Here is a 27,041-nt window from a genome sequence, read left to right as displayed (position 1 = left end):
TACTATTTGAGAACGCCCAAGGCATATTTTTATATGGCTGGCGTCTGTCCAGACTGGCACAGTGAGGTATAAAGGATGGACTGGAATTCAGCCATAAGTGATCACCAGTCACTAAAGTTTTGTTCGAGCATTCCTTTCATCACTTTGTTGTTTGAGATACACACCCTGAGTGCCATGGGTATTCCCAGACGATGTTTCTGTGTTCACTGTGCCACATTACTCAAGTTATGCCACACCGATGAGGCCTAAGAAGGGTGACACGGGTCTAGTGTTGCTTGTGTTCCTGTCCAGAGTGGACCTAACGCGGCAGTCTAGGCTGGACGGTTCCTGTTGGAGCAGGACTAAGATTGATTTGCACATGGCTGGTCTGTGTTAAGAGTGGCCCAGTGAACTGAACATGATGGATTGGAATGCCGTCTCAGTTCAAGCATTCCTTCATTTCTTTGTCATGTATTACAGTGTGCACATCTACCCTGCCATTTCCACTGGAAGTGTCACAGACAAGTGGTCATAGCAGTGCCTATCACAACAGAAACCAGTCAGACTTCCCAAGTGGGGTCTACTATTTTCAGACAGATCCATGCAGAGTGAAAAATAGGGAGTCAACAGATGAACTCAGTGATGTGAACTGGAATGACAGACCCGACTTCACAAAGATATCAATCAATGTTGATTCCCCAACCATCCCAAGCATGCTACAGGGCTCTGTAAGGGGGCGTAGTCAACCAGACAAATGTTACATCCCCAAGGGTGACACGGAAGGGAACACCTAACTTGTGCTGCATATGTCAGGATATCCGGTGGAGGGAGGGCCACCGTTCACAAGCACATGTGGGTCCAGTCATATCACACCTGTACACCTGATTGCCACACACATGCCATTAGTCATGACTCCTCACATACACACAGGCGGAAGGGAAATATCGTCTTTTTTGGGAAATTAATCAATTTTACGCACAGAAGATCTGAAATTACTCTCCAAATGGCACAGAAAAAGACCTGTAAACAAACACTAAAGGCAGAGTGGCAAGCTTTACACATATACTGGAAAGACGGTTCTCCTTATGAGGTGCATTGTATTCTAGTGGAATATGTTTGTATAATTACAGCAGTACTAATAATTCACATAGCACACAACAGAACATGAACTGCATGTTGACAGCTAATATTAGATGCTGTGTACTGCTCAACTCAACAGTGCCCAATTTATAGATGTGGTTGGGACTGCAGGGAGGCAAACGTGCATGTTACTTGCACATCTTTGTAGTGAGAAAATAACTATCTAAACTATTTGACCACTTTTTTTTGGGGTGGTTTTATATAGCACAAAACTGACCCGAAGGTACTGGAGCGATTTACACGAACACCAGTTACGTTATTCAGTAGCAACAAGAGAGAGAGGAATAGACAATGGAGCTTGTCCTTTCCCCAAAAGTATATGTTAGAACAACGAGGACAAGACCTCAAGCAGGTACAGGTCAGGGATATTACCCTGGTGCCTGGTCAATTGGTATTAACAACAAATTCTTGTTGTTAAGAAACCCCTCACCCACCTACCTGGTAGGTGGCATGCTTCATCATCAGGGCCCAGCTGGATCACCGAGTGCGATCCAGCAGTGCTGCAACGCCTGTCTACAGCGGAGCGGGATTTCGTGTGCAAGTGAAAAGTGCTATGTGTAGTGAGTTATGTGCTAAAAATGTCCGAGTTACCGGGTCCAGCTCCACGTACCAGGTTTGGATGCTAAGCTAGAGGAGACGAACCGTCCCCTAGCACTCCAACGTGAGGCAGGATCCATGTAGCCTTTTACTCGTAAAGATAACATACTTTACGAATTGGATCTGTGAGTATATTGATCCACTACATACACAACGCGCTTTAGGGTGCGCGTTGATATACATACACACTGCTGTGGCCACGTAAGTTTTCTGGCCCCGCACACCTTTGGTCCTGAAGAAAGCCTCACGACTATCGTAGAAGGCTGAAACCAGTAGACCTACACCTTTTTGACTGCGATATAGAGGGACATTTCTACCTTAATTATATCCCACCTATGTTTTTACCCATGCCATAGGACCCTTTCATTAAAACTTTTAAAAGGGCATTTCCTATAGGCATTTTTAGCACATAACTCACTACACATAGCACTTTTCACTTGCACACGAAATCCCGCTCCGCTGTAGACAGGCGTTGCAGCACAGCTGGATCGCACTCGGTGATCCAGCTGGGCCCCGATGATGAAGCATGCCACCTACCAGGTAGGTGGGTGAGAGGTTTCTTAACCCTTTCTATGCTGATGACCGAACCGCTCCGTCATCAGCTGCGGTGGCGCTGTGCTGATGACGGAGCGGTTCCGTCATGGCCCGGCCGCCGCGCCTGCCCAGCGCGGATTCTGCGCCTGCGCTGGGTGTTCTATTGAGCGGGCGGGGCCATGACGGAACCGCTCCGTCATCAGCACAGCCCAACCGCGGCTGGTGACTGAGCGGTTCCATCACCAGCATGCGGCCCCCTTAGCGCTGCGGCGGCTATTCCGCCGCAGCGATGCGGTTAACAACAAGAATTTGTTGTTAATACCAATTGACCAGGCACCAGGGTAATGTCCCTGACCTGTACCTGCTTGAGGTCTTGTCATTAATTTTAGGTAGGCACAGGGAGATTAACTCCCAGATTCATGAAAGTCATGTTTTGCGAGTCCTTAATAGCGAATTTTAAGGATTCGCTATTAAAGACTCGCAAAACGGGATGCATGTAGAAATCGCAATATTTTTAGCGATTTCTACTGCTTCCTTATTTGCGATTCGCTAATTGCAAATCACAAATAAGGAATGGCTTTACCATTCATTCCTATGGGCCTAAAGAATCGCAAATAAGAAAGCAATTTCAAGGGTGCCAGGGTGTCCAAAGGACACCCTGTTGCACCCCGGAAATGGTAATGTACACTGGTGTTGCGCACACACATGTCCCAAGGACAGGTGTGTGTGTAACATTACATACAACTTAGAAAAATGCACTAAAGTGCATTTTTCTAAGTTTTTGCTATTTACCACGTAGTTAGACTTTGCGGTAAATAGCGGCCCCAGATTGCGAATTCGCAATTTTGAAATAGTTCATACATTGCATTTAAGGAATCTCAAATTGAGATTCCTTAAATGCAAATAATCGCAATGTAGCGATTTCTAAAATTGCGATTTTTGCATTTGGGATGCATCATCCCAAATGCAAAAATACCGCTCACAAAGGGCCAGATTCTCAGAATCTGGCCCTTTGCGAGCGGATTTTGATTTAATGAATATGGCCCTTTTAAGTGATTTGCCCAGAATCATAGGATGTTGAGCTGACGCCAAGACTCGAACGTGGTTCCCCAGCGCCGAAGTCAGCAGCTCTGGCCATTAGGCCACATCCTCTCCCCGTACCATTCATTTTATGGATCCTTGCAGCAAGAGTAGCAACCAGCTTATATACGTTTATTGGATTTCAACCTTTGACCTGCACATTGCGTGCCATGGTCTACAGTAGTCAGATTAGCCCTATGAGTTGTCTCTTAATATCGTTTCAAACCTGGAAAAAGCAGAGGGGCAGATTTACAAGCCCCTTGCGCCACCAGTGCGTCACTTTTATTGATGCACCAGCAGCGCATTTTGCTGTCCCATATTTACAAGATCAGAAAAAGCCCCCCTGCGTGACTTTTTCTGTCCTTGTAAATACGGCCCCTGTACACGCAGCACTTGACGTGAAAGGGGCGATCCATGGGTGTTGCTGTGGGTGTTCTCACGTAACACCCATGGAACCGGACACATTTCCAGATTTACAAGAAATCGTAAAACTGGAAATGCATCTGGATGCTACGCCTCCCCAGGGGAGGCGTAGGGAGGCACAACGAGGGGAAATGTATGCATTTCTCCTAGTTCTTTTCCTCTGTCTATGCGTGCTGCATTCTGCAGCACACATAGAAAGAGGAAATCACCTCTGGGGATTGTTTATGTACAGGAAGATGCTCAGAAACAATTATTAACCCATTCCGTGCTCGTGTCGGCCAGCGGCCGACGCAAGCACTACCTTCCGGGTGCTGCACGCGACCAACGGATGATGCAGCCCCGCCCACTGCATAGAACGCCCACACAGCGGCGGAATGTCCGCCGCGGTAAACGGGTTAATTGTTTTGCAAGTTCTATGTGTGCTAATGCAGCACACATAGAAGTTGTAAAACGCCATTTCTGATTGCTTATGTGCAGAAAGGGAACCCTTCCTGCACATACACAATCATCCCCGTGACGCAGGCATCCTTGCACCATGGTGCACAGGTGCCTGCGTCAGCCCATGGCAGCAGTTTGTGCGCCAGCGCAGGGGGAAGCACAGAGATGCAACATATTGTTGTAAATATGTCACATCCTTGTGCTTCAAAACTAACGCAGCGCAGCAAAATGACTTGCTGCACTGTGCTGCGTTAGTTTATTGTAAATCTGCCCCAGAGTGCGCAGATCTCCACAGGAAGTGCATTATCCACCCCAGCTTTCTTGCCAGCATCCCTGCGACAAATACCTTAACCATTTAACTATGTTAAGAGCAGATGTCCTGGGATAACAGAGACAGCAGATACGATATCTCAGTTAGTTGATGTGCTTACTGCTCCAATCTGAAGGTCAAATGTTTAAATGAAGCTATCTAAACCTTTGATTCTTCTGGGGTCAATAAAACAAATAATCATTGGTGTAATATTAAAACCTATTTTGTCAGTGTTTTTTAACTGAAAAAACTGAGGTATTATACAGTGTTTAACAAAGTTATAGACGTGTGTGTGTGTTTATATATGTTCAACTACTTATGCATGTAGTGTGTGTGACAAGGCTGCTTGACACTTCCTCACAAAGGAGCAGCAAAAAAATCGGATTTTTGTTTTGCACAAAAGGGGAAACGCTGGCTGTATGGATTGTTACTCCTGCCCCTGCGGCCTGCACGCCTTTGCAATGCTCGAGCTAAACCTACTGCTGTGATCTCATTGGCGGGTCCCAGCGATGACGCTGCTACTCACCTCAAAGCTCTCTCCGTGTGCGAAGGGGTTATAGGATACCTCGACCTCTTCTACTCCCCAACTTCCGTTCAGGAAAGCGTTCCTCACCACACGTCTGTCAGCCATCCGCAGGCTCATGTGCAGGGCGATTTCTCTGGAGAATCCCACTAAGAAATTAATGTTGAGCCTGCAAAATGAGAACATTATGTAAGAAAATGGGCAGGGCAAAGTGTGGCTAGAGTACCCCTACAAATTAAGTCAAGTGGTTTAGATACTTATTTATGAGTCCTTGCAACACTTTTGCGTAAAAAATGCATCATGGTGTGCCCTATTTACAAAGTGACGCATCTAGGCAGATGTGTCACTGTGTAAACCCCTGCGCCACATTATACCTGTGTCAGGTATAATGTATGTAGGGTGGGCGTTCCCCCGCATCAAAGCCTTGTAGAAGTGGTGCATTGAAATCTATAATATTTCAGTGCCTCACTTCTAGGACGCCATTGTGTCAAAACCTTACGCCTGCCTCATGGCAGGGGTAAGGGTGAGGCAGTGCATTGAGGATAGGCCTCCTCCATGCATTGCTGGAGTTGCATCACGCTTCCGACACAACTCCAGCAATGCGTCAGTTTTGCGCCGATAGACATCAGTGATACCGACGTATCTGTCATTTCTTGCGACATGATGCATAACACAGTAAATATGATGCATTGATGGTGTCGCAAGGAGGGCGCACTGAAAAGGGTTGCATCACTGCTTTGTCGGTCACAGCAATGCGACACTTCTCATAAATGAGGCTCTGTGTTTATCCTGAAAAACGACTCCTGTTGAAAGCTGACGTCCCCTCTTTATTGTTGAGCAACAGATATGACTGTTCTCAAACCGCACCCAAAGGCTTGTTTTTATTCCTTTCATCAGCCCTCGCCTCTCCGTGTTTTTTCTCTCCTCAGACTCCATTGTTTGGGGCCTGTTTCACAACTACCAATAGGCCCCGTGTCATAGATGAAGTCTTGAGTCAGCACTTGCTTTTTAGCCAACAGCACGTTCCATGTTCGGATTCCTAAGGTCAAACCTTTAATGCTATTTAAAGAGCAGTACAAGAGCCAGGGTGCAAAATCTGGTTGGCTAAAAAGCAGATTAATTAGGGGTGCACAAATAACATGTGACTCTTGGTAGCCAGAGCAGTTTTGGGGCGTACCTACCAGTGGTGCAGGAGCTGGAGTGACACCGGGGGGAGATGCTGTATTATTTATTAATGTTGTATTTTGCTACCTAAGCCTCAGTTGGAGTGTCATTTCATGACTTGCAGTGGGGCACATGGTACCATTTCTACGCCACTGCTACACCCTTACTTGAATAAAGCTGACATTTCAAGATTGCTGGAGTGTGTATGTTTATAAATCAGTGCCTACTAAGCGAGTCTGGCTATTTAAACCTCTACAAATTATGGAGCATATTCACAAGAAAATGTCGGAGCGCAGAGCTGCGCCAAATTTGGCAGCGCCCTGCTCTGACAGTTTCAAAATGCAGGGATGCGCCATATTCACAATAATACGGTACATCCCCATTTCCCCTAGTGCTGGGGCAAGAAAAAGCTGCCGAGCGCCATCGCCGGCCCCCTGCCACCATGTTACAAGTGCTGCAGGGGTGATTTTTTATGTACAGGAAGGGACAACTTCATGCACATAAACAATCAATAATGGCGATTTGCAGCTTCTATGTGTGTTGCACATTGAAAGAGCAAAAAGCATGGAGAAATTAATAATTTCTCCTCATTGCACCATTCTAACGCCTGGTATTCCATGGCACTGTTTTTGGCGCTGTCTTAGCCTTGTAAATCTGGGGCAGCATCAAAAAGCAATGGGAGTTGCGGTTGAACTCCCACAGCCACACCCATTGCACCCTCTTTGCTGCTGAGGACTGTGGAGGAAAGGGGCATATTTATAAGGTAGTGTTAAGCCATGCAAAGTGGCTTAGCGTCACCTTGTAAATATGGAAAATGGCGCTGCACCAACAGAGCGTCAAAAAAAAGTGACGCTCCGGTGGTGCTGAGGGTTTGTAAATATGTTATTATGTATCCTCGTCAATCTTGCTTGTTTCTGACGCACAAGAGCGGACATCTGTCTGGTACGCTGCGAACGTTGAAGGAACGCAGGGCCGGGGCACTGTACAACAGGCCTGTAGTGCGAGATAGCGTCTTAGCTTAACATGAAAAATTATAATTTAACAGTCATTCTCAATTGCGATTCGTAAAACGTTAATAACTAGTATTCGTCCACGCAATCTGCGATTGGTAGGGTGACTTCCCCCTCAAGGGTCATTATGGACACTCTTTTCAGTGCTGGACCGTTGTGGGGTAGCATATAGTGAATTCTGGCTGTTGTAGCCTGGTTATGCTTCCATTTAACTAATTAAGCTAACACGCAGTACGGAGCTGTCCTTTTAGGCAGAGTTGTAGTGGCAAAATGGGCCAGCTTGAAAGTGCCACTGATTGGGACATTTTTTTTCACAAAACACACTGGATTGATTTACATGTCAACAAAGGACAATCAGATCCATTGATTCCTGACCTTAAGGACTCAACCAGGACGTTGGTTTTATGACTTTCTGTGCTAACACAAGAGAGTTGTTAATCAGCTGACTGTCTCTTAATTCTGGATTAACAGAGTTGTAAAGGACTTGAAAGATTGTGTGTGCTTGCCAGGTGTCAGGCATTCCTTTAGTTCACTCACCCTTCATACAGGGAGATCCCACACGCCTCTCTCTCTGTGCCTTCTCATATCCCGACAGTCCACTCCCTCGTCTCTGGTAACATGTTTATCGCATCCCTTATCAACCCACTTCTCACAATAACCTCCAGTCTTTCTCTTTTCCTCTCTCATGGCCTATTGTTTAATTACTACCAGTGTTGATAAGGACTGATACTCTTGTTTGCCATTTAATTATGTCTGTCTTTTACTAGCCAACCAGAGGTCAATGCTCCCAGCTTGCATTAGGGCCCAGAGAACCCTTGCTGGTTCTACCAGTGAAGGGATGAAGGGGGGAGGTGAGGCCCACCACTGTCTCCCCATGAAGCAGAATGGCACAGTCGCTCAGTAGGAGCTGGGTGAGTGGAAGACACAAGTAGGAACAGGAGAGATGAGAGACTGGGAGAGTGGAAGGCTCAAGTAGGAACAGGAGAGATGAGAGACTGGGTGAGTTGAAGACACAAGTAGGAACAGGAGAGATGACAGACTGGGTGAGTGGAAGGCTCAAGTAGGAACAGGAGAGATGAGAGACTGGGTGAGTGGAAGAAACAAGTAGGAACAGGAGAGATGAGAGACTGGGTGAGTGGAAGGCTCAAGTAGGAACAGGAGAGATGAGAGACTGGGCGAGTGGAAGGCTCAAGTAGGAACAGGAGAGATGAAAGACTGGGTGAGTTGAAGACACAAGTAGGAACAGGAGAGATGACAGGCTTGCAGAGTGGAAGACACGTAGGAACAGGAGAGATAACATACTGGGTGAGTGGAAGACACAAGTAGGAACAGGAGGGATGAGAGACTGGGTGCGTGGAAGACATATGTAGGAAAAGGAGAGCTGACAGACTGGGTGAGTGGAAGACACAAGTAGGAACAGGAGAGATGACAGGCTGGGTGAGAGGAAGGCTCAAGTAGGAACAGGAGAGATGACAGGCTGGGTGAGTGGAAGGCTCAAGTAGGAACAGGAGAGATGAAAGACTGGGTGAGTTGAAGACACAAGTAGGAACAGGAGAGATGACAGGCTGGGTGAGTGGAAGGCTCAAGTAGGAATAGGAGAGATAACAGACTGGGTGAGTGGAAGACTAGTAGGAACAGTATATTTGACACGCTGGGTTAATGGAAGACACATGTAGGAACAGGAGAGATGACAGGGAGGGGGATGAAGACACAATCAGAAATAGAGAGATGACAGGGAGGGGGGATGAAGACACAAGTAGGAACAGGAGAGATGACAGGCTGGGTGAGTGGAAGGCTCAAGTAGGAACAGGAAAGATTACAGGCTGGGTAAGTGGAAGACTAGTAGGAACAGTATATTTGACACACTGTATGAATGGAAGACACATGTAGGAACAGGAGAGATGACAGGGAGGGGGATGAAGACACAAGTAGAAATAGAGAGATGACAGGGAGGGGGGATGAAGACATAAGTATAAATAGAGAGATGACAGGGAGGGGGATGAAGACACAAGTAGGAACAGGAGAGATGACAGGATGGGTGAGTGGAAGACACAAGTAGGTACAAGAGAGATGACAGTCTGGGAGAGTGGAAGACACAAGTAGGAACAGGAGAGATGACATGGAGGGGATAAAGACACAAGTAGAAATAGAGAGATGACAGGGAGGTGGGATGAAGACACAAGTAGAAATAGAGAGATGACAGGGAGGGGGGATGAAGACAGACGTAGGAACAGGAGAGATGACAGGATGGGTGAGTGGAAGACACAAGTAGGTACAAGAGAGATGACAGTCTGGGAGAGTGGAAGACACAAGTAGGAACAGGAGAGATGAGAGGGAGGGGGTGGAAGACACATGTAGGAACAATATATATATGACAGGATGGGTGAGCGGAAGACACAAGTAGGAACAGGAGAGATGACAGGATGGGTGAGTGGAAGACACAAGTAGGAACAGGAGAGAAGACAGCCCGGCTAAGTGGAAGACACATTTAGGAACAGGAGAGATGACTGTCTGGGAGAGTGGAAGACACAAGTAGGAACAGGAGAGATGACAGGGAGGGGGATGAAGACACAAGTAGACATAGCAGAGATGACAGGGAGGGGTGAGTGAAAGACACATGTAAGGACAGGAGAGATGACAGACTGGGTGAGTGGAAGACACATGTAGCAACAGGAGAGATGACAGGCTGGGTGAGTGGAAGACACAAGTAGGTACAAGAGAGATGACACTCTGGGAGAGTGGAAGACACAAGTAGGAACAGGAGAGATGAGAGGGAGGGGGTGGAAGACACATGTAGGAACAATATATATATGACAGGATGGGTGAGCGGAAGACACAAGTAGGAACAGGAGAGATGACAGGATGGGTGAGTGGAAGACACAAGTAGGAACAGGAGAGAAGACAGCCCGGCTAAGTGGAAGACACATTTAGGAACAGGAGAGATGACTGTCTGGGAGAGTGGAAGACACAAGTAGGAACAGGAGAGATGACAGGGATGGGGATGAAGACACAAGTAGAAATAGCAGAGATGACAGGGAGGGGGATGAAGACACAAGTAGGAACAGGAGAGATGACAGGGTGGGTGAGTGGAAGACACACGTAGGAACAGGAAAGATTACAGGCTGGGTAAGTGGAAGACTAGTAGGAACAGTATATTTGACACGCTGTGTGAATGGAAGACACATGTAGGAACAGGAGAGATGACAGGGAGGGGGATGAAGACACAAGTAGAAATAGAGAGATGACAGGGAGGGGGCATGAAGACACAAGTAGAATTAGAGAGATGACAGGGAGGTGGGATGAAGACACAAGTAGGAACAGGAGAGATGACAGGATGGGTGAGTGAAAGACACAAGTAGGTACAAGAGAGATGACAGTCTGGGAGAGTGGAAGACACAAGTAGGAACAGGAGAGATGATGGTCTGGAAGAGTGGAAGACACAAGTAGGAACAGGAGCGATGACAGGGAGGGGTGAAAGACACATGTAGGAGCAGTATATATATGACAGGATGGGTGAGCGGAAGACACAAGTAGGAACAGGAGAGATGACAAGATGGGTGAGTGGAAGACACAAGTAGGAACAGGAGAGAAGACAGCCCGGCTGAGTGGAAGACACATGTATGAACAGGAGAGATGACAGTCTGGGAGAGTGGAAGACACAAGTAGGAACAGGAGAGATGACAGGGAGGGGTGGAAGACATATGTAGTATATACAGGATGGGTGAGCGGAAGACACAAGTAGGAACAGGAGAGATGACAGGAAGGGTGAATGGAAGACACAAGTAAGAACAGGAGAGATGACAGGAAGGGTGAGTGGAAGATACAAGTAGGAACATGAGAGATGACAGGCTGGGTGAGTGGAAGACACAAGTAGGAACAGGAAAGATGACAGGAAGGGTGAACGGGATACAAGTAGGAACATGAGAGATGACAGGATGTGTGAATGGCAGAAACATGAATACATGAAAGGGTGGGTGAGTCGAAGATAGACAATGTCTGAACGCTGATGAGCAAAGTGTAAATTAACAGATTAATGGTATAATAACAGATTATTCCACTTCACAAGGGCATCCATATTCCAGTCCTTTTTTTTCATCAACACATCACTGAAATTAGGTCTGGGCGGTAAATTCCGTTTGCGGAATTTGGGTAATTTCGCATTCCGCGGAGACCGCAAAATTACCCAAAATTCTGCGTTACGCAACTGAAATGTAGATCATTAGTTCGGCCGAATATAGCAACTCCCAGAACGGTTTGCTTTGCTACATGAAGGCTCAGAACCCAGACACTATCCCTGGTGACATGGAGGGATCTTGTCACATTAGCTAAGTGGAGGAAAAAGGCGGACCACTCTTGAAAGGGGAGAAGGGAATGTCCTTGGTCCCTCACTATGTAAGTGGGGGATGGGAACTGAGAAGTCTTAAAAGAGGAGCCGTCGCCCTTGTAATGGAAGTGGCGTGGCAGACAGGTGGCAAGTACCTGTGCGTAATGTTGTCATCCGAGATGGACACTTCAGGACAATGGCGTTCATCACTGTGTTAACGTATTACCATAGCTCAGCCACATTTCTTGAAAAGCCTCATTACAATTTAATACGATGTATTTTGTTTCTCTAAACAAAAACATCATAATGTCGTGTCTTGTGATACCCAGTCTTGCACTAATTTTCCTTAAAAGTTTTGTCGTGAAATATTTTGCCTTAAAATCTGTTTTACAGCGTTTGACCCTTGAAGCTTTTGTCAAACATTCTAATCTTAAAAATGCTGCAACATCCTTTCGTACTTTTCTTGGCATCCAAACGCCACAGAATGTCTGTGCCCCTGGAACATTTAAATGATAAAGATATACAATTTTATTTCCACTTTCAGACAGCTATAGAAATGCTTCATTTGTTACACGTGTACTTTTCGTCTTTTCTTTACCTGCTGGAACCATGGGGAACGAACCCACGAATTACAATTGTCTGCTCCGGAGACAGCCCTCCGAAGATGTTGCCACAGTATGGGATGGGCTGCAAAAAAAACCACACAAAAGCTAGAATTGCACAATCAGGCCTGGGCTTGCAGTGCACGCAGGAATGCGGGCGCGGATACAGCACTCACTCCAGGGTAGGGTTGGCGAGCACATAAGGAATGCAGAGGGGAGGCGGCGCAGGAAGACCTGGCTGCCTTCTGCCACAGCCAACGCTGAAGAGGGTAGGCGAGGTGAGGGGAGGAAGCAGACAGACACACAGACGTCCAGCTCCTCAAGTTGCACACAGCCTCTCACAATCACACGCGCATGCACACAACCCCCCTAGCACTGGAGAATTGTGAGCCTTTGAGGGTGATTAAATGTCTCTCTGAGAAGAAAACTGTGTGGGGCTGTGAGGTGACCTGTTGGGCCGTTTTAGTTGCCCCTGGGAGGTGTGATGGAAGTATGCCTTATTCAACTAAACTGGCTGGCCATTGAAGCTAGGATCCGGCTCAAGATAGCTTGCGCGTGCTTTTTCTGGTCTTGCTCCAAGAATATGGAACTTTCTTCCTCCTGTGATCAGATCCAACCCATTGACTGCCTCTTTCAAAAAAAACATGTCAAATGGCTACTCCTGAACGACCATCTACAGCATTAGCCCTGACACATATTAATCTACTTCTGTCTCCTGCTCGAATACTCTTATATACCGTTTTTTTTCTTCAAATTGCATTGTTTCTTCTCACTTGTCCTTTTGATCTACTGCTCTGCTGAAACTCTACAAGTCCCACTAGAGTAGCTGGCTCCCTGTGCCCTCCCCTCTGACCTTGTATGTGCCCCCCCCCCCCCTATGGGGCCACTCACAAACACCCAAGCACCGGTGAATTGGGACCTGTATAGGGGATTAAACGTGTCACTGGGAAACAGACTTTTTGAGTCTTCGTGATGACTTGACCTGTTGGGCTGTTTGAGGTTCCATTGGTGGATGTGTTGGAAGGATGCAGACACACCCACACACAGGCATTTACAGAAGAAGTTGGTCACAGAGCCTCCCTCTTGATAAACCTACATAAACACAAGCACACAACGGGAGACCGGTTTGGGTGACTAAAGGTGTCTGAGACAGCCTTTTGCGGTCAGTGTGATGGTCTGTGGAGCTGTTATGGATTCTAGAAGGGACACTGCTGATTGTGAGGTCTCTTTGAGGTTCTGTTGATGGTTGATGCTTATAAGATGTCCATTTAGCGGCCATATGGCTTGAGGATCTTTTAGTGCTACAAGAGTGTATCTTGAAGGCTATGTGCAGATCAGTTGCGGCCATGTGAGATCTGGTAGTGGTTATATGAGGGTCAGATGGTGACTGTTCGTTCTTGCCCTCTCTGAGCCGGAAAGGTGCTGCCGCTTCTTAGCCAATCATGGCCTATCTTTAGCACTGAAGTTACTAAGGGTTTGACCGGCACACAAGTGGTGGCAAAGGGCGACCCCAAGAATTGCGTTAATTTACTTACCCTTATAGAAGGCCGCAAGCGCACAGTAAAATTGCGCAGGTTTTAGTAAGTCTTTGCCTAGAGCTGGAATATACTTACAATGACGGTTCCAGACTGATAGCCAGGCATGCCCATTCCACCCTGGGAAAGCAGAAGAGGCACAATGTTAACATGCTGCAGACAAAGCAATCCCACCCCATTAACACCAACCTAACAGAGAGGAGTCCTGCAGCTAGCACATGACTCTTCAATCAGGGGACAACACCCCACCCTCCATGTGGGGAACAGGATGGACACTCATGCTATAAAGGGCTGGGGGGCACACTTGGCAGATCCTCCCCAGGACCCTGGCTGCAGGTTAGAATTCCACTGTCATTAAAAACAGCCTTTTTAAGGTTGGCACGCTTATTGTCAAAGAGCCATGCTTTGGGGAAAACAGGAATCTCTTGGCCCGCGAAATATTTTGTAGGGGAGCATCACTTTACACCACTGCCAATACTCGCTTCCTAATCACACACCTAGGAAATGGCCTAAACATACATGACGGTGTAAGTACAGTGAACCACAACTGTTCATGCCGTCTGTCTCAGTCAATGTGCAGCTTCATTGCCTTCATGTCCATGCTCAGTCACTGCCCCAGCCTGTGTGAAGCTGCTTTGACACAGCATGTATGCAGTTGCCTTGTCACTGCTTGTTTTTGTCACTATATTCTACTCTACTTTCACCATAAAGCTGCCTTTTCATCAGTGTGTGTGTGGCTGCTCTGTCAATGCCTGCATCTTGCTGTTTATACTTCAGTGAAACTGCTGTGTTGTTGCCTGTGGGTAACTACCATTCCACTGTTTGTTTGCTGTTTATTCTAGGTTCTGCCTGTGTTTTGCTGCCCAGCCATTTCTTGTGCATGCCAGGATTGCATGGATACGCTGCTCCTGCCTGTGTGTGGCTGAATTTTACTACCTGGCAACTCTCACATTACCCGTATGCTGCTGCTAAACACTCTCTGTGTGCAACTAATTTGTATCTGTGTGTGGCAGTTTGGTCAACTTTTTGGCTGCTTCATAAGTGTGCCTAACGTTACACTGTGACGGTCTGTTTACGGAGGCCCTGTTGTTGGCTGTTTATATCAAACTTACAGCTGGTATACATACATCTATATGATTGTGTGGGCATTTCTGTTCCTGGTTGTTTTAGCTGCTTTGTGAGGGGTGGTGTGCTTCTGACGTTTGCTTCCTTGCTGGTTCTGTTTCAACATAGAAGCTACTATGGTTTATTTAAATTCATATTCACCCTACTAGGCCTCCTCTTACCCGAATTTTGGTGGCTCAGAGGTCAGTAGTCAATGATACTTTTATTTGATTTCTTAAAAGAATTCGTAAAAGATTGTAAAAACACGTTATACACAGTAATTAAAAGCAAAGATTTGAAAGATGCAAAGAGGTAAAAAAAACCACTGTTGTCATTACGCAATCCCCGTTAACTCTTAAAATAAGAAATGTTATGTTTATAATCAATGCGGTATTAATGTGCTAGGATATTTTGTTGAGAAACGATAAAAAATTAGTGCATGAAAGGGTGAGGTCCAGTCAGTCTGTCTTGTGAGGGCCACTCACGTTGATTCTTGTGATTTATCTAGTTCCTTGGCTGCCATTTCCAAAAACGCAATAGCTTTGCAGGGCCGTTGCACTGACAGACCTCCCAGACTTTCTATGACAGCAGCTCTGCATGTCCTTAATTGTATTTACCCCAAAAAAACTCACGAAGGATGATTTTACAGCTTTCTAAAAGCGAGGGGCAGATGCATAGGAGGTGAAGTAGTGTCTCATCTCCCTGTCCGCACAGTCTGCATTATTTCGTCGGCCATGTGCGTTTCCATTTCGGGGTCAGATCCTTCGTGGGGAAGGGCCCCAACTGGTGGCTCAGAGGCACTAGGATGATGTGGACAGGGAAGACAGCTGTTGATTTGTAAGGCAACACGGTTGACATGGCGCTTTAAACCCCATGCGGCAAACACACCAATCAAGGCCTGGAGTTCAAGGGATGGAGGTTGTATTTCAGTATATCATGGTCGAAATATCAATCTACAACAATATGAACTCCAGAGAAACTCCTACCACTATATGGTCAAGGTCTGTAAATTAAGTTTAGATTTACTCTTCCTAACTCTACATCTACTTACCTTGATGACATAGTGGTAGGCTATATAGTGGATGTGATATTTTTACGTTATTTGGAAATTCCGGGATGGGGTAATTTTTTGGGTTAACAAGATTTTGCGGAGTAGGATGAGCTAAGCTCTGTTTCTTGCCTCATATTTTTCTCCATTCTCAGCCAGAGTTTCACGTGCCCAGATGAAAACTATGTAGCCGCTGTGTACCTGTGGATCTTGTAAACCCAGTCAGGCAGACAATTCTCTTTATCAACCCTGTCAGGAATAGCATGTGGCTGCTTTCTGTCTCATTTATATCCCATTGCTGCCACTAACACACATTCTTTCCTCATTTGTGCAACACTTAGGTTAACTTCTGGGGAGAGGAAGCATGAAAGTCAAAGTCTGAAAGTTTTGAAGTCATTCCAATTTTTTTGAAGGTTAAATTACATCAATTTCATAGAAAGCTAGTTGAGGTGGTAAATGCAACCCACAGACTTCTGCTTTTTAGATATTTGAGTGCAAAACAAAGGGCAGAACAGCAAATGTGTTTCTGATGGGTCTACACATGGGAACCTACAGTGGAAGGAGAGACTCTGAGAGCTTTTCAAGGAGATAATGCCTGTCAGCCATTTTAACAATACTACAGATGCTGCACAGGTGGATGTGATGCATTGAACAGACTGCTCTCAGTGGAAGACCTGGTGGGTCCTCTTTGTTAGGACGCTTGTTCTACTCTTTTCTGGACCTTAACATGCCCCAAAGAATCTTGATCTTACGTACGGACATCTCTGCTGGATTGTATGAAGGATTTGGCATCGTTCCCTGTTCAAATAAAAAAAGAAAGAGACAGTTCTTAGTTGGAATTTAGCATCTTCTTCCTTCTGCTTCAGCCTTGTAAGAAAGCAACTAGTTCCCTTTTATCCCTCCTTTATTTCTAACTTCACACATCTTCTCAGAAATGTTAATTGTTCCTGTATTTTTTACTCTCATGAAAGGTTCTTATTATGACCCACCGCATAGGGCTATAGAGCAGGAGTGTCACGCAGACCCCTGCGGTGTATGGGGCCCCCACCCTCCAAGGATCCCCCCAACCTTTCAGCGTGGGCCCCTTCAGCCCAAGGTCAATGAATATCTGTGAGATATGGGTGACTCGGGGCCCCGTATCACATCCTGAGGGGGGCCCCATCAGTTTGTGTTACGCCACAGCTATAGTGGTCATTAAAGGCCCTCTTAAAGATTTCAGTATAATATCCACTGTGACAAATGGGACACCTCCAAGCAGAAAGGTTCTGCTATTAGAATATTCCACTCACTGAGGGCGGATCGTGTTCTTAGTTCCTAGAGACCACGTTACTCAGAACACGCCGCATACAGCCCTGCTCTGGTGTGCCACGCTGTGGGTCACTAGGATGCTCCCACAACCACTTGCCACCACAATATACCACACACAAACATCCAAAACAATAGACTGAATATTTCACATACATTAAGCACAGCTCATATATACAATACGGTCATCTCTTCCGGTGCTCCACGCCGCATATACCACCAAAATTCACCACACACAAACACCCAACAGAGTACTCCAGAACACGTCTCATACACCCAACAGAATACTCCAGAACACGTCTGATACACCCAGCAGAATTTTCCAGAACACGTCTCATACACCCAACAAAATACCCCAGAACACGTCTCATACACCCAACAGAAAACTCCAGAACACGTCTCATACACCCTACAGAATACTCCAGAGCATGTCTCATACACCCAATAGAATATCCTAGAACCCGTCTCATACACCCAACAGAAAACTCCAGAACACGTCTCATACACCCTACAGAATACTCCAGAGCACGTCTCATACACCCAATAGAATACCCCAGAACCCGTCTCATACACCCAACAGAAAACTCCATACCACGTATCATACACCCAACAGAGTACTCCAGAACACGTCCCATACACCCAGCACAGCTCAGCTATGCCATTCAGCTGGATGGGTAACACTAGCCACCAAGATACTCTACACAAGCATCAAACAGAACACATTAGACAGAACATAGCAAGTGTTTCAGTTGTCAAAAAAACATTAGCGCAGGGGCCCAAAGTTTTCTTCAGATCCAGTGATGCGGAAGAATGGGGTCCTCGAATTCTAAGGCTGTCTAGTCTTGATTCCACCTCATGCCTCTGCAATCCACCGCTCCTGTGCCTTTATCTGATTCTTATAGGTTCTTTTTCACCCCAGCCTTCTCCCTCTGTCACTAATTTTTAATCTTTCACTTACTCCTTCTTTCCTGCATTTCTGTATTACTCTCTCCAGCTCTTGGCCAGAGTCTACTGATTAAAAAGAAGCCAATGACCCCTAAAATAAGTCCTGTGCCCACCACCGAGGTCACACTGCTGACCCAAGATATGATTACAGCAGATTATGCCCAACAGCCAAACCTGCCAGACAACAAAATCATGCACCCAGAGAGCACTGAATGAAGCACTGCCACCCAACCTCCTGATCAGCCAGAATACTTAGGCCGAAAAGCATCACCTGATGAATTGAACTTTGATTTGCGATAGAAACGTCAGGAACCTGTCGATTGCAAACAGGTAATAGACAGAACTATGAGGCCAGACTAATGACAGATTGTGTGCTATTCAAATGACACTAGCATAATATGTAACATTATAATGCTGCCGAGTGCAGACAGGGACACTTGCACTGCCACTCCTCTGGATTAGCTCACTTCTGCCTGGAGGGTTCATTCCTCTTCTCAGCCCCAGAGGACCTGCAGGCATTCCAAACAAACAATACCTTGCATGCAGCCTCACACGTCTTTCAAAGTGATACTACTTTGTACTGACATGGACTTACTGCTGTACTGTTTTGCTTCCAATTCTTGGATTCTTTACAATCAGCAACTTTTAAGAAACCTTCCTCTTCTCCTGCCCTTTTACTCTTTCTACAATGTCACGGATCCAGTCCTACTGAAGGACTGTAGTCTACAGTCCTTTAGGTTCTCAGCTTTTAACCCTTTCCATGCTGCCGTCGGCCACTACCTGCCCAGTGCTGCCGTCGGCCAATGGCCGACGCGGCCCCGCCCGTTTTGCGAAAGTGCCGCACTTCCGCAAAATCGGCGGAGCATGAAACGGGTTAACTGTTTGTTAGACCTGATGAGGAGCCATGAGTTGCTGGTGGGTCGAAACAATGTTGATCACCCAATGCATTACCGATAGGTACCTTATGTTCAGACTAAACAGAGGGAAGGACCTTGAATGAGCCACACCTGTCATTGTTTTTCCCCTTTGTGTCTTATATTGCCATCTGATGGTAATTAAAAACACTTTTTTGAAACTACATCCTTGTCACTCTGTGATCACTTTGAGCATGCAACTCTTTATTGGGGATTACATGTATAGGCCCTTTGTTAATTAAAACTCTGAACACGTCGGTCTAAGCTGCATATTCATATGATTTTCTGCATTAATTACTATAAGGATATTGTTTCCTGACAAGTTGGTATACATGGATGATACCAGAGAACCATTGGCACCTCTTTGATCAGTCCATCCCACACTGATTGCATCCTCACTATAGGCCTTATTATGAGTTTGGTGGTGCGGGAGCGGGACCCACCACACACCACCAAACCTATGTTTGAACTGCTTGCCAGATTAGGAGTTTTCTCCTGTCTGGCGGGCTGTTTTTTGGCGTTCCGACAGCAGTGCATATGAAATAGGCATAGCAATGGGAGCTTCAAAACCAGCACCTGCACGGCATGGACTGCTGCAGTCAATGGCAGGCAGGTACGGTGGGGTGCATGCACACAGGGGGGCACAACATGTGCCCCCCAGCATGCACCCATGGCGCAGAGGCACAAGGGGGCCCTGTAGGGCCCCCTTTGTTTTCTCACCGCCATACTTTTCATGGCAGTCGCACTGCTATAAAAAGTGTGGCGGTGAGGAAACTCGTAATGTGCTTTGCCCTGCCAAGTATATTGCGGCCTCAAGACCGCTTTGCCACATCCAGGGAGCTTTGATCCCTGGCGGTTGCAGTGGTCCTATGGTGATCCGGCTGGCCTGGTCGTAATATGGTGGTAAAAAGACCACCACTGCTGCGTCCCCGCAAGAATGGCAGTCCGTGGACTGCCAGACTCCCAATAAGGCCCTAAGACTCTAGCATGCAGACCATAACCCCTCCAGAGTGGAAGAGATTTTCTGGTTATCATGGCATACTAGCATTCTTGGCCATACTCCTAATTGTTATTGAATCAAAGCAATTCATTACGGTGCACCTTAACTCTTCATTGACTGACTGACTGACTCACCTTACCCAGCCACTTACTTACTAATGTACTCAACCTTCAGTACAGGGTATAGGAAGAACTGAGGTACCTGTGGGTGTGAGGCTTATAGTAACCCTGCACAAAGAACTTTGAGGGACACAAGGTGTGAAGCAGATAGTTCAGAACTCATTCAAACACAACCACACAGTCTCACATCAACAACACTGGCATACCAGAGCACACACGTTTAACCCAATCTAGAACCCAACATCAGAAATGCCTCAAGATGCCCTGCACTGACAAACCATCATGCAGAAATGATCGGGAGCCATTGGGGTATTTGCTTCTGCTCAGATCAACACTGCCCTAGAGCCAGGGAACTTATAACTAGGCCTGAATGTTTACAGGCAATGGATACTTACAGGAAAATTTCCAGGCTGATACCCAGGCATGTTCATTCCGCCCTGGAAATGACAGGAATGCATTGGTAACATATTACACACACACATGTTTGTCCCAAATCAGTAACACAACTTAACCTAGAACATGCACTCTCCTTACCATATGCTCATGAAAGGCTTTATAACCTTAAAACAATATAGGACACTCATTTTACAACACTGCCGGTGTAGAGCAGTTCAGTAACTGCCTGTGTGACCATCTATGGCTGGTTTGACCACTCGGTCAATGCCCATTTCATTCTGCCTTGTCGCTGCCTATATGATGCTATTTTTTCGCTGACCTTGTGAATCTTTCAGGTAATTGCAACTGTGCACATGCTTTGTCACTTCTATGGTGACCTTATTGTGTGCAGCTCATGCCACTGCTTGTGTTTGACTACTTTTTTATGTGCCTGTATGCAGCTTATTTGTTTCCATGTGTGTGCAACTGCATTGTCACTGCATGTGTTGCTTCTCTGCTATAGGTGGCCTAGATGGAGAGGCAGCTGGTTGCCCTGCTTAGGTATTTAACCCAAGAGGTGTGTTCTGTGGGGGAGGAGCATAGGCCCTATTGGCCACTTTGAGGGTGGGAGGAGATGTGGCAGATTAAATGGAGTCGGCACTGTCAATTTGCGACTCACTTTTCCACCTGTGTCTTGTCCAGCCGCCCACCCTATAAACTACGATTCAACCTGTGTGGGTTAATTGGTTATTGGGACATTTATTAGAAGTTCCTTTGTGTTACAAGGCAAATTACACAAGATTGGATTTAATGAACTATTATCTTTTTTATGTAACAGGCCATCCAGGTAGACAGGCAGTGGATGGTTTCTTGATTTTTTGTGTTTGTTTCAGAAAGGAAAAGAAAGGTAGGCCTTTTTTCTGTGTTGACATGCCAGCCGGTTAAGATGGTCGACTTCAGTAGATAAATTGGTCCAGATGATTTACCAGGAGGTCAGCAAGAGGGGTTATGCACCTGCTCTGTCACTGCCTGTGTCCCTTTCAACGGTCTATACATGTATTGCATTGTATTGTGGCATTTATATAGCGCTTACTACCACTATGTGTGGCACTGAAGCGCTTGCCTACATGGGTAGCACACTACACTGCGTAGGGTGTGTGGTTGGAAGGATGTTGTCTTTGTTTTGAGCCTATGTGGGAAGTGTTATCATGTTGTGAGTGATGACTACCGAGGTGAAGTTATTGTGTTATGGGATGCGGTACGTAGCAGGGTTATTTATGATGAAATGTGAGAGACAGACAAGCAGTTGTATGGTTTTCAGTATGCTGGTAGGTTTGAAAAGCTCTGAAGGTCCCTTTATAATTTTAATATGATGTAGTCGGCTTAGCTGGTTACTGCACTGGGCTTTCCAATCTGATATTTTGTGTATAGTTGTGATTTTGAACTGGCATGGTTAGAGGGAGTAAGAAGTGGAGAGATCTGTTGGAATGGGCATTTTTGTTATCATCCCATTTCTGAGTATCTTTGTGAGATGTAAAGAAGTGGTCAGATTGCATAGATATTTGGGACCTGCAGTGGTGGACTGTGTTAAAGACCTCCGCATTGGCCCACAGTGCGTGACAGACTATAGCCATAAACACTAGTCAGGAGCAACGAACCATAGCTACTACTATAAACCACTCAAACCTAAGACAGACTACTCTAATGCGAGGTGATCAAAGCAGAAGGGCAAGCCTAATAAAGCACTGAAATGTTTACTGAATAACTGCAGATCGGCGGCTAAACATGCCACTGATATGGCTGAGCATATTGTGTCAGATGATTTAGACATAATAGTACTAACAGAGACCTGGCTAAATGACTCTTCTACACAACTATTAGATATATCAGCTCCACCAAACTATAACATCATAAGACTAGACTGCACATTAAGACAAGGATGGAGGGATTGCGTGCATTCGCAGATCAAACTCACAAATCAAACCTTTCCAAACTGAGAAGTTATCTTCCTGAGAATATTAATCGGAGTTGAAGTCTTCATCAGGGGCAGATCTCTGACCAAGCTACACGTTATCTTCAACACTCCTGTAGACAATCAGATGCTCACTGTGCAACTAATGGAAAGAATCACAGTACAAACCTTATGTAGGAAAGTGCCCCGTTTTGACATGGTCGCCTCCACTTTTTGCCTGGTAAATGATGTGCTTTTGACTGAAAGTGCACTGGGTTCCTGCTAACCAGGCCCGAGGTGCCACAGCTCTTTCCCAAAACTGTAAAATTGTTCCCCCAACCGGTAAAACTTTCAGCACCCTCTGTAAGTCCTGGTACCTAGGCTTGAGGTAATAAAGAGGGCCCATGAGGGCTGCAACACAATTTGTGCCACCCTAAGAGACCCCTCACCAAGCACATGCAAGACTGCCAGTGCAGGCTGCGTGTCTTGGTGCAGACAAAAGTGAAAACACGACACTTCACACAGCCCTGTGTGCCATGTCTCATACTTAAGAACGTGATTCACTCCGCATCGGCAGAGGATTACCCTGCCAGGAAGCACCCGTTTTTCCATGAGAGGCTTCTCCTTCTAATCATCCCCTTCTAAAGGATTCATAAGGAATCGGGCTGATTGACCTCAGATTTTCATCTGTCTTGGACTGATAACGCTTGTTTTTCTCGGGGTGTCTAGATTTTATTCAGTCCTCTCCCCACCCCACCCCATTGGCTTCTGCCTGGGACCTCGGCATTCACCTCGATGGGACTCATGACCCGCCTACTCACCTTTACCTATTCGGATGACCCGATCTGGACTTGCTACCATGCCAGCAGTCTCAATATAATCTTGTGTACTCTTGTTCTGATAATGACCTGAAACGCAGTCGACAAAGTACAACATTTCTATGGCTTCTATTGCTCATAAAATCTTTCAAATTAATAAGTGGGTTACTGCTCATGTTCTGCACCATTTTTAATCATGCCTTTGACGCTGTCACCATCTCACATGCCTCACTTGTGCTGTTTCATCCTTTCATGAGCACTATGTGTGCACCTTTGTGACTACACCTATATCAACCAAAGAGTAGTGCTGTCTGAAAACACCTTTCTACTACAACATCGAATACAGATTGTGGTATTCAATCTTGGTGTCTCTCCCTTTTTTGTCTCTTTCATGTATTTCTTTATATTTTCTTAATTGTCCTTCAAACATTACATGTTGAGACGTTGTTTGTAATCATGTCTCCTACCACTGCATGTGATACTTGTAAGTCACCCCTACAGCAGGCCTGACAGCCTTAAGGCAGGGTACCTAGTACTACACGTGAGGGCATACCTGCATGACCAGATATGGCCCTGTGCTGGTCAGTTCCATTACTGCCAGTACAAGTGACCAGGGCAGTCATTTTAAATCATGTGCTGGACTCAGGTGAAAATGAGTTCCCCAGCTACATGATGGCTTTCCTGAAAATAGGAATGTTTGGTATCAAACATCTCGTATTGGTAAACCCACACTGTGGCCAGTGTCAGATTTACCAATACATGCACTCAGAGAGCACTTTAGAGGTGCCCCCTGAAAACCTACCAGCCCCTGGTGTCCTTGCTGACTGATTTCTGCCAGCCTGCCACCCGAGACGCTGTTCTGACCTCCTAGGGTGACAGCCTTTTGCTCTCAGGAGACCCAGAGCAAATTGCCTGTCCGTGAAGAGGGTGTAGCAACCTCTCCCACAGGATGATCTGCTGATTAACCCTTGGCATAGGACTACGCTACGCTCGCGGAGCGTGCGTAGTTTGTGCTATTACGCGCTACGCGAATTGCACGTAGCACAGAGCAAAAACCCGTAGCGTAGCAGGCATTTTTTGCTTGCTCGCGGTCCTCAACGTCTAGTTTGCGACCGCGAGTCAGCAAAATCAGCAGACTTTTTCCTCGTTCGCGATTAGCAACATCATGTTGCTGATTGCGAGCGTGGAAAAAAAAACACCCGGCGAGATTCTCAATGCGGGGAGGTCAGGTTTCTCATTGAGAGGGGTCGCGTATGCTCGCGACCGCTCGCAATGAGAAACTACCAATCCGCATTGAGAAAGCTGCCGCTCGAGTACAAATCTACTAGAGTGGCAGAAAATGACCGCTTGCACTGTGCAAGATGCCGTTTGCAATGATTGCACAGTGCGTACAAGCGTCCGGCACTCTGCAATCAGTGCGAACAGCATTTTCCCTACCGCAGTTCGCGTAGCAACACGTAGCATGCCTAGTGCAAAGTGCACTTTGCGTAGCTACGCGTAGCGCCACTAAGCAAACTACACCCAGGGTTACTGTTGATTGGCCTCCTTGGGCCGGCAAGCTTCAAAGAAGATACCGGCTTTGGAATGGAAATCTGGCTCCCCTCAAAGGAGAGGAAGCCGCCACCCATGTCCAGAAGCCGCCACCCATGTCCAGATCCCCCTTGGAACCTGGACAGGTGAGAAAATCAGCAAGTCAGGTAGGCATGCCACCTCCAGGCTATGGACATGTTTTTTCAGAAGTAGCCATCTTTGTGATGGGGGTGTAGTGACCCCAAGGGTCAGTAGCCCATTGGCTACTACCCTAAACTCCCCTAATGCCTCTAAATTCAGTATTTAGGGGAGTCTCTGTCACCTGCGCTGCGAGGCCTCCGGGTAGTTACGCGCTATACAAGTGTAATTTTTCATTTCATATCATTTCAGAGAAGCAGATCCTGACGACTTACAAAGAAGGACAAGAGGAGCCACAAAAGCAGAAGACTGAAGAGAGCACCTGACTTGACCCCAGCCCTGCTGACCTGTCTGTCATTCTCTGACGAACCTGTGCCTAAGATGACTCATCCTGCAGCTGATGCCTCCAAAACCTGGGAGGATTGCCTGCCTTCAATGAAGCCTAAGACCTTCCGTGAACAGCAGACCTGTTCTAAAGAACTCCAGAGGATTAGCCTCTGAGGCCCCCCGGAACCTCCAAAAGCAGACACCCGAAACCACCACTGCACCCATCACCTCCCGCCCGAGCTCAAGTGGGCCACCAGTTCCAACAAGGTTCCCCAGCACTCCAGAGCTTAATCCATCATGGTCTCATCCCTCTTGAACTCCCGACATCGCCTGAAGCCTCTGCACACAGGCCCCCTCAACCGCGACTGCTCTCAGTAAGAGATACCCAACGTCTAAAGGCACCTCCGCATCCGTTGCACCTGGGCCGTGGAGAAGAGGACCCCAGGTGTCCCTACATCCCTGAACATCACAAGCATCAAACCCTCTTGGTTCAACCAGACTGCTAGAACCTGCAGTCTATTTTAACAGAGACTGATCCCTGTTGAAACCTACTGGGCTCCCGACGCTCATTTGCACCCTGCACCGGCTGCCCTTGTGTCACTGGTGGTGCACTACTGGTGCTGCCTTGGACCTTGCCCACCACTCACCTCAACTCCGGGAGATTGGTCCTGTAAGTCAATGTACTGTACCTGTTTGCAGAACTTATTCTTCCTTTCATAGAACTTGAAAATTTCACTGTCCATCTTTTTAAAGTGAAAAGAATTAATCTTCGAAAACATATATACCTGAACAATTTTTCTCTGATGCCTAAACATATATAAAGAAACTTGCTATGTTTATAAATTGATGTGGATCTCCTTCTTGAGTCATTAAGTTATTTATTGATCATTGTGTGTATTTGCAAAGGTCTTGCACTCCTCTGTGTTAAGCCTAAGGCTGTTTGACCACACTACCCCCTAACAGTGCAGTTTGAGATGATATAGCAAGCCCTGTCAACTCATAAGGAAACCCCTGGACTCTTTACACGGTATATCAACTTATTGATATATCACATATAGAGCCAGCTTCCTACACATTATGACACCTGAACGCAATATTCTAGGTGACTTCAACCTACATTAAAATGAAATCAAGGACCAAAATGTGAAACACACTAAAATCTTTCCTCAAAGGCCATAATCTTGTACAATCATGCATGGTATCAACACACAACAAAGGAGCAGCACTGCACCAAATCATCTCCAAGTAGACAGATTGCAAAAGGTCATCAGTACTCTCCCCCCTCCATAAAGGCAAAAAATAATGTCACCTTCAGCAGATTCAAGACCCTCAGTGAAAGTGACATCCAAACAATCCTGCTATGAATGAAGCCAACAACACATTTCAATGACCCAATACCCTCTAAAATTCTAAAAGACATAAGTTATCTCTCTCTCCACTCTAGACTAAGATTTTCAACTCCTCCTTAACACAAGGATCAATCTCAGAATGTCTTAAGACTGGTGAAGTAACGCCACTCCTGAAAAAACCTGACTGTGATTGTAAGAAATGGGGGTCTCTAGTTGGCAATGCTTTACACTTTTGTCCAAGTAGGAACCCTTACTTCTAGTCAGGGTAAGGGAGATACGCCCTTAGACAACCCCTGCTCACCCCCTTGGTAGCTTGGCATGAGCAGGCAGGCTTATGTCAGAGGCAGTGTGCAAATAATTTGTGCACAAATACAGTAATACAGTGAAAACACTACAAATGGAAACCACACCAGTTTAGAAAAATAAGTAATCTCTATCTAAACAAAACAAGTCCAAAAC

At 46.3% G+C, this 27,041-nt stretch overlaps 1 protein-coding gene across 5 annotated transcripts in view; it reads right to left on the bottom strand.

The window, feature by feature from the left end:
- The window catches only part of LOC144782056 (galectin-4-like), a 141,243-nt gene that overhangs the window by 8,816 nt on the left and 105,386 nt on the right, over window positions 1-27,041 (bottom strand). For 4 of the 5 annotated variants that reach the window (XM_078661195.1, XM_078661197.1, XM_078661196.1 and 1 more), the window contains 5 exons: window positions 20,490-20,531; window positions 16,568-16,609; window positions 13,738-13,779; window positions 12,121-12,209; window positions 5,028-5,193 (listed from right to left, as the gene is read on the bottom strand). In XM_078661195.1, the coding sequence (XP_078517321.1) occupies window positions 5,028-5,193; window positions 12,121-12,209; window positions 13,738-13,779; window positions 16,568-16,609; window positions 20,490-20,531 (381 nt within the window). The remainder of the gene's footprint in view (window positions 1-5,027; window positions 5,194-12,120; window positions 12,210-13,737; window positions 13,780-16,567; window positions 16,610-20,489; window positions 20,532-27,041) is intronic. The other variant, XM_078661199.1, reaches the window with a different exon arrangement.

Source organism: Lissotriton helveticus, chromosome 9, assembly GCF_964261635.1.
Source record: "Lissotriton helveticus chromosome 9, aLisHel1.1, whole genome shotgun sequence".
NCBI lineage: Eukaryota > Metazoa > Chordata > Amphibia > Caudata > Salamandridae > Lissotriton > Lissotriton helveticus.
The sequence above is the reverse complement of the archived record's forward strand: the minus strand, read 5'-3'. Positions and strand labels throughout refer to the sequence as shown.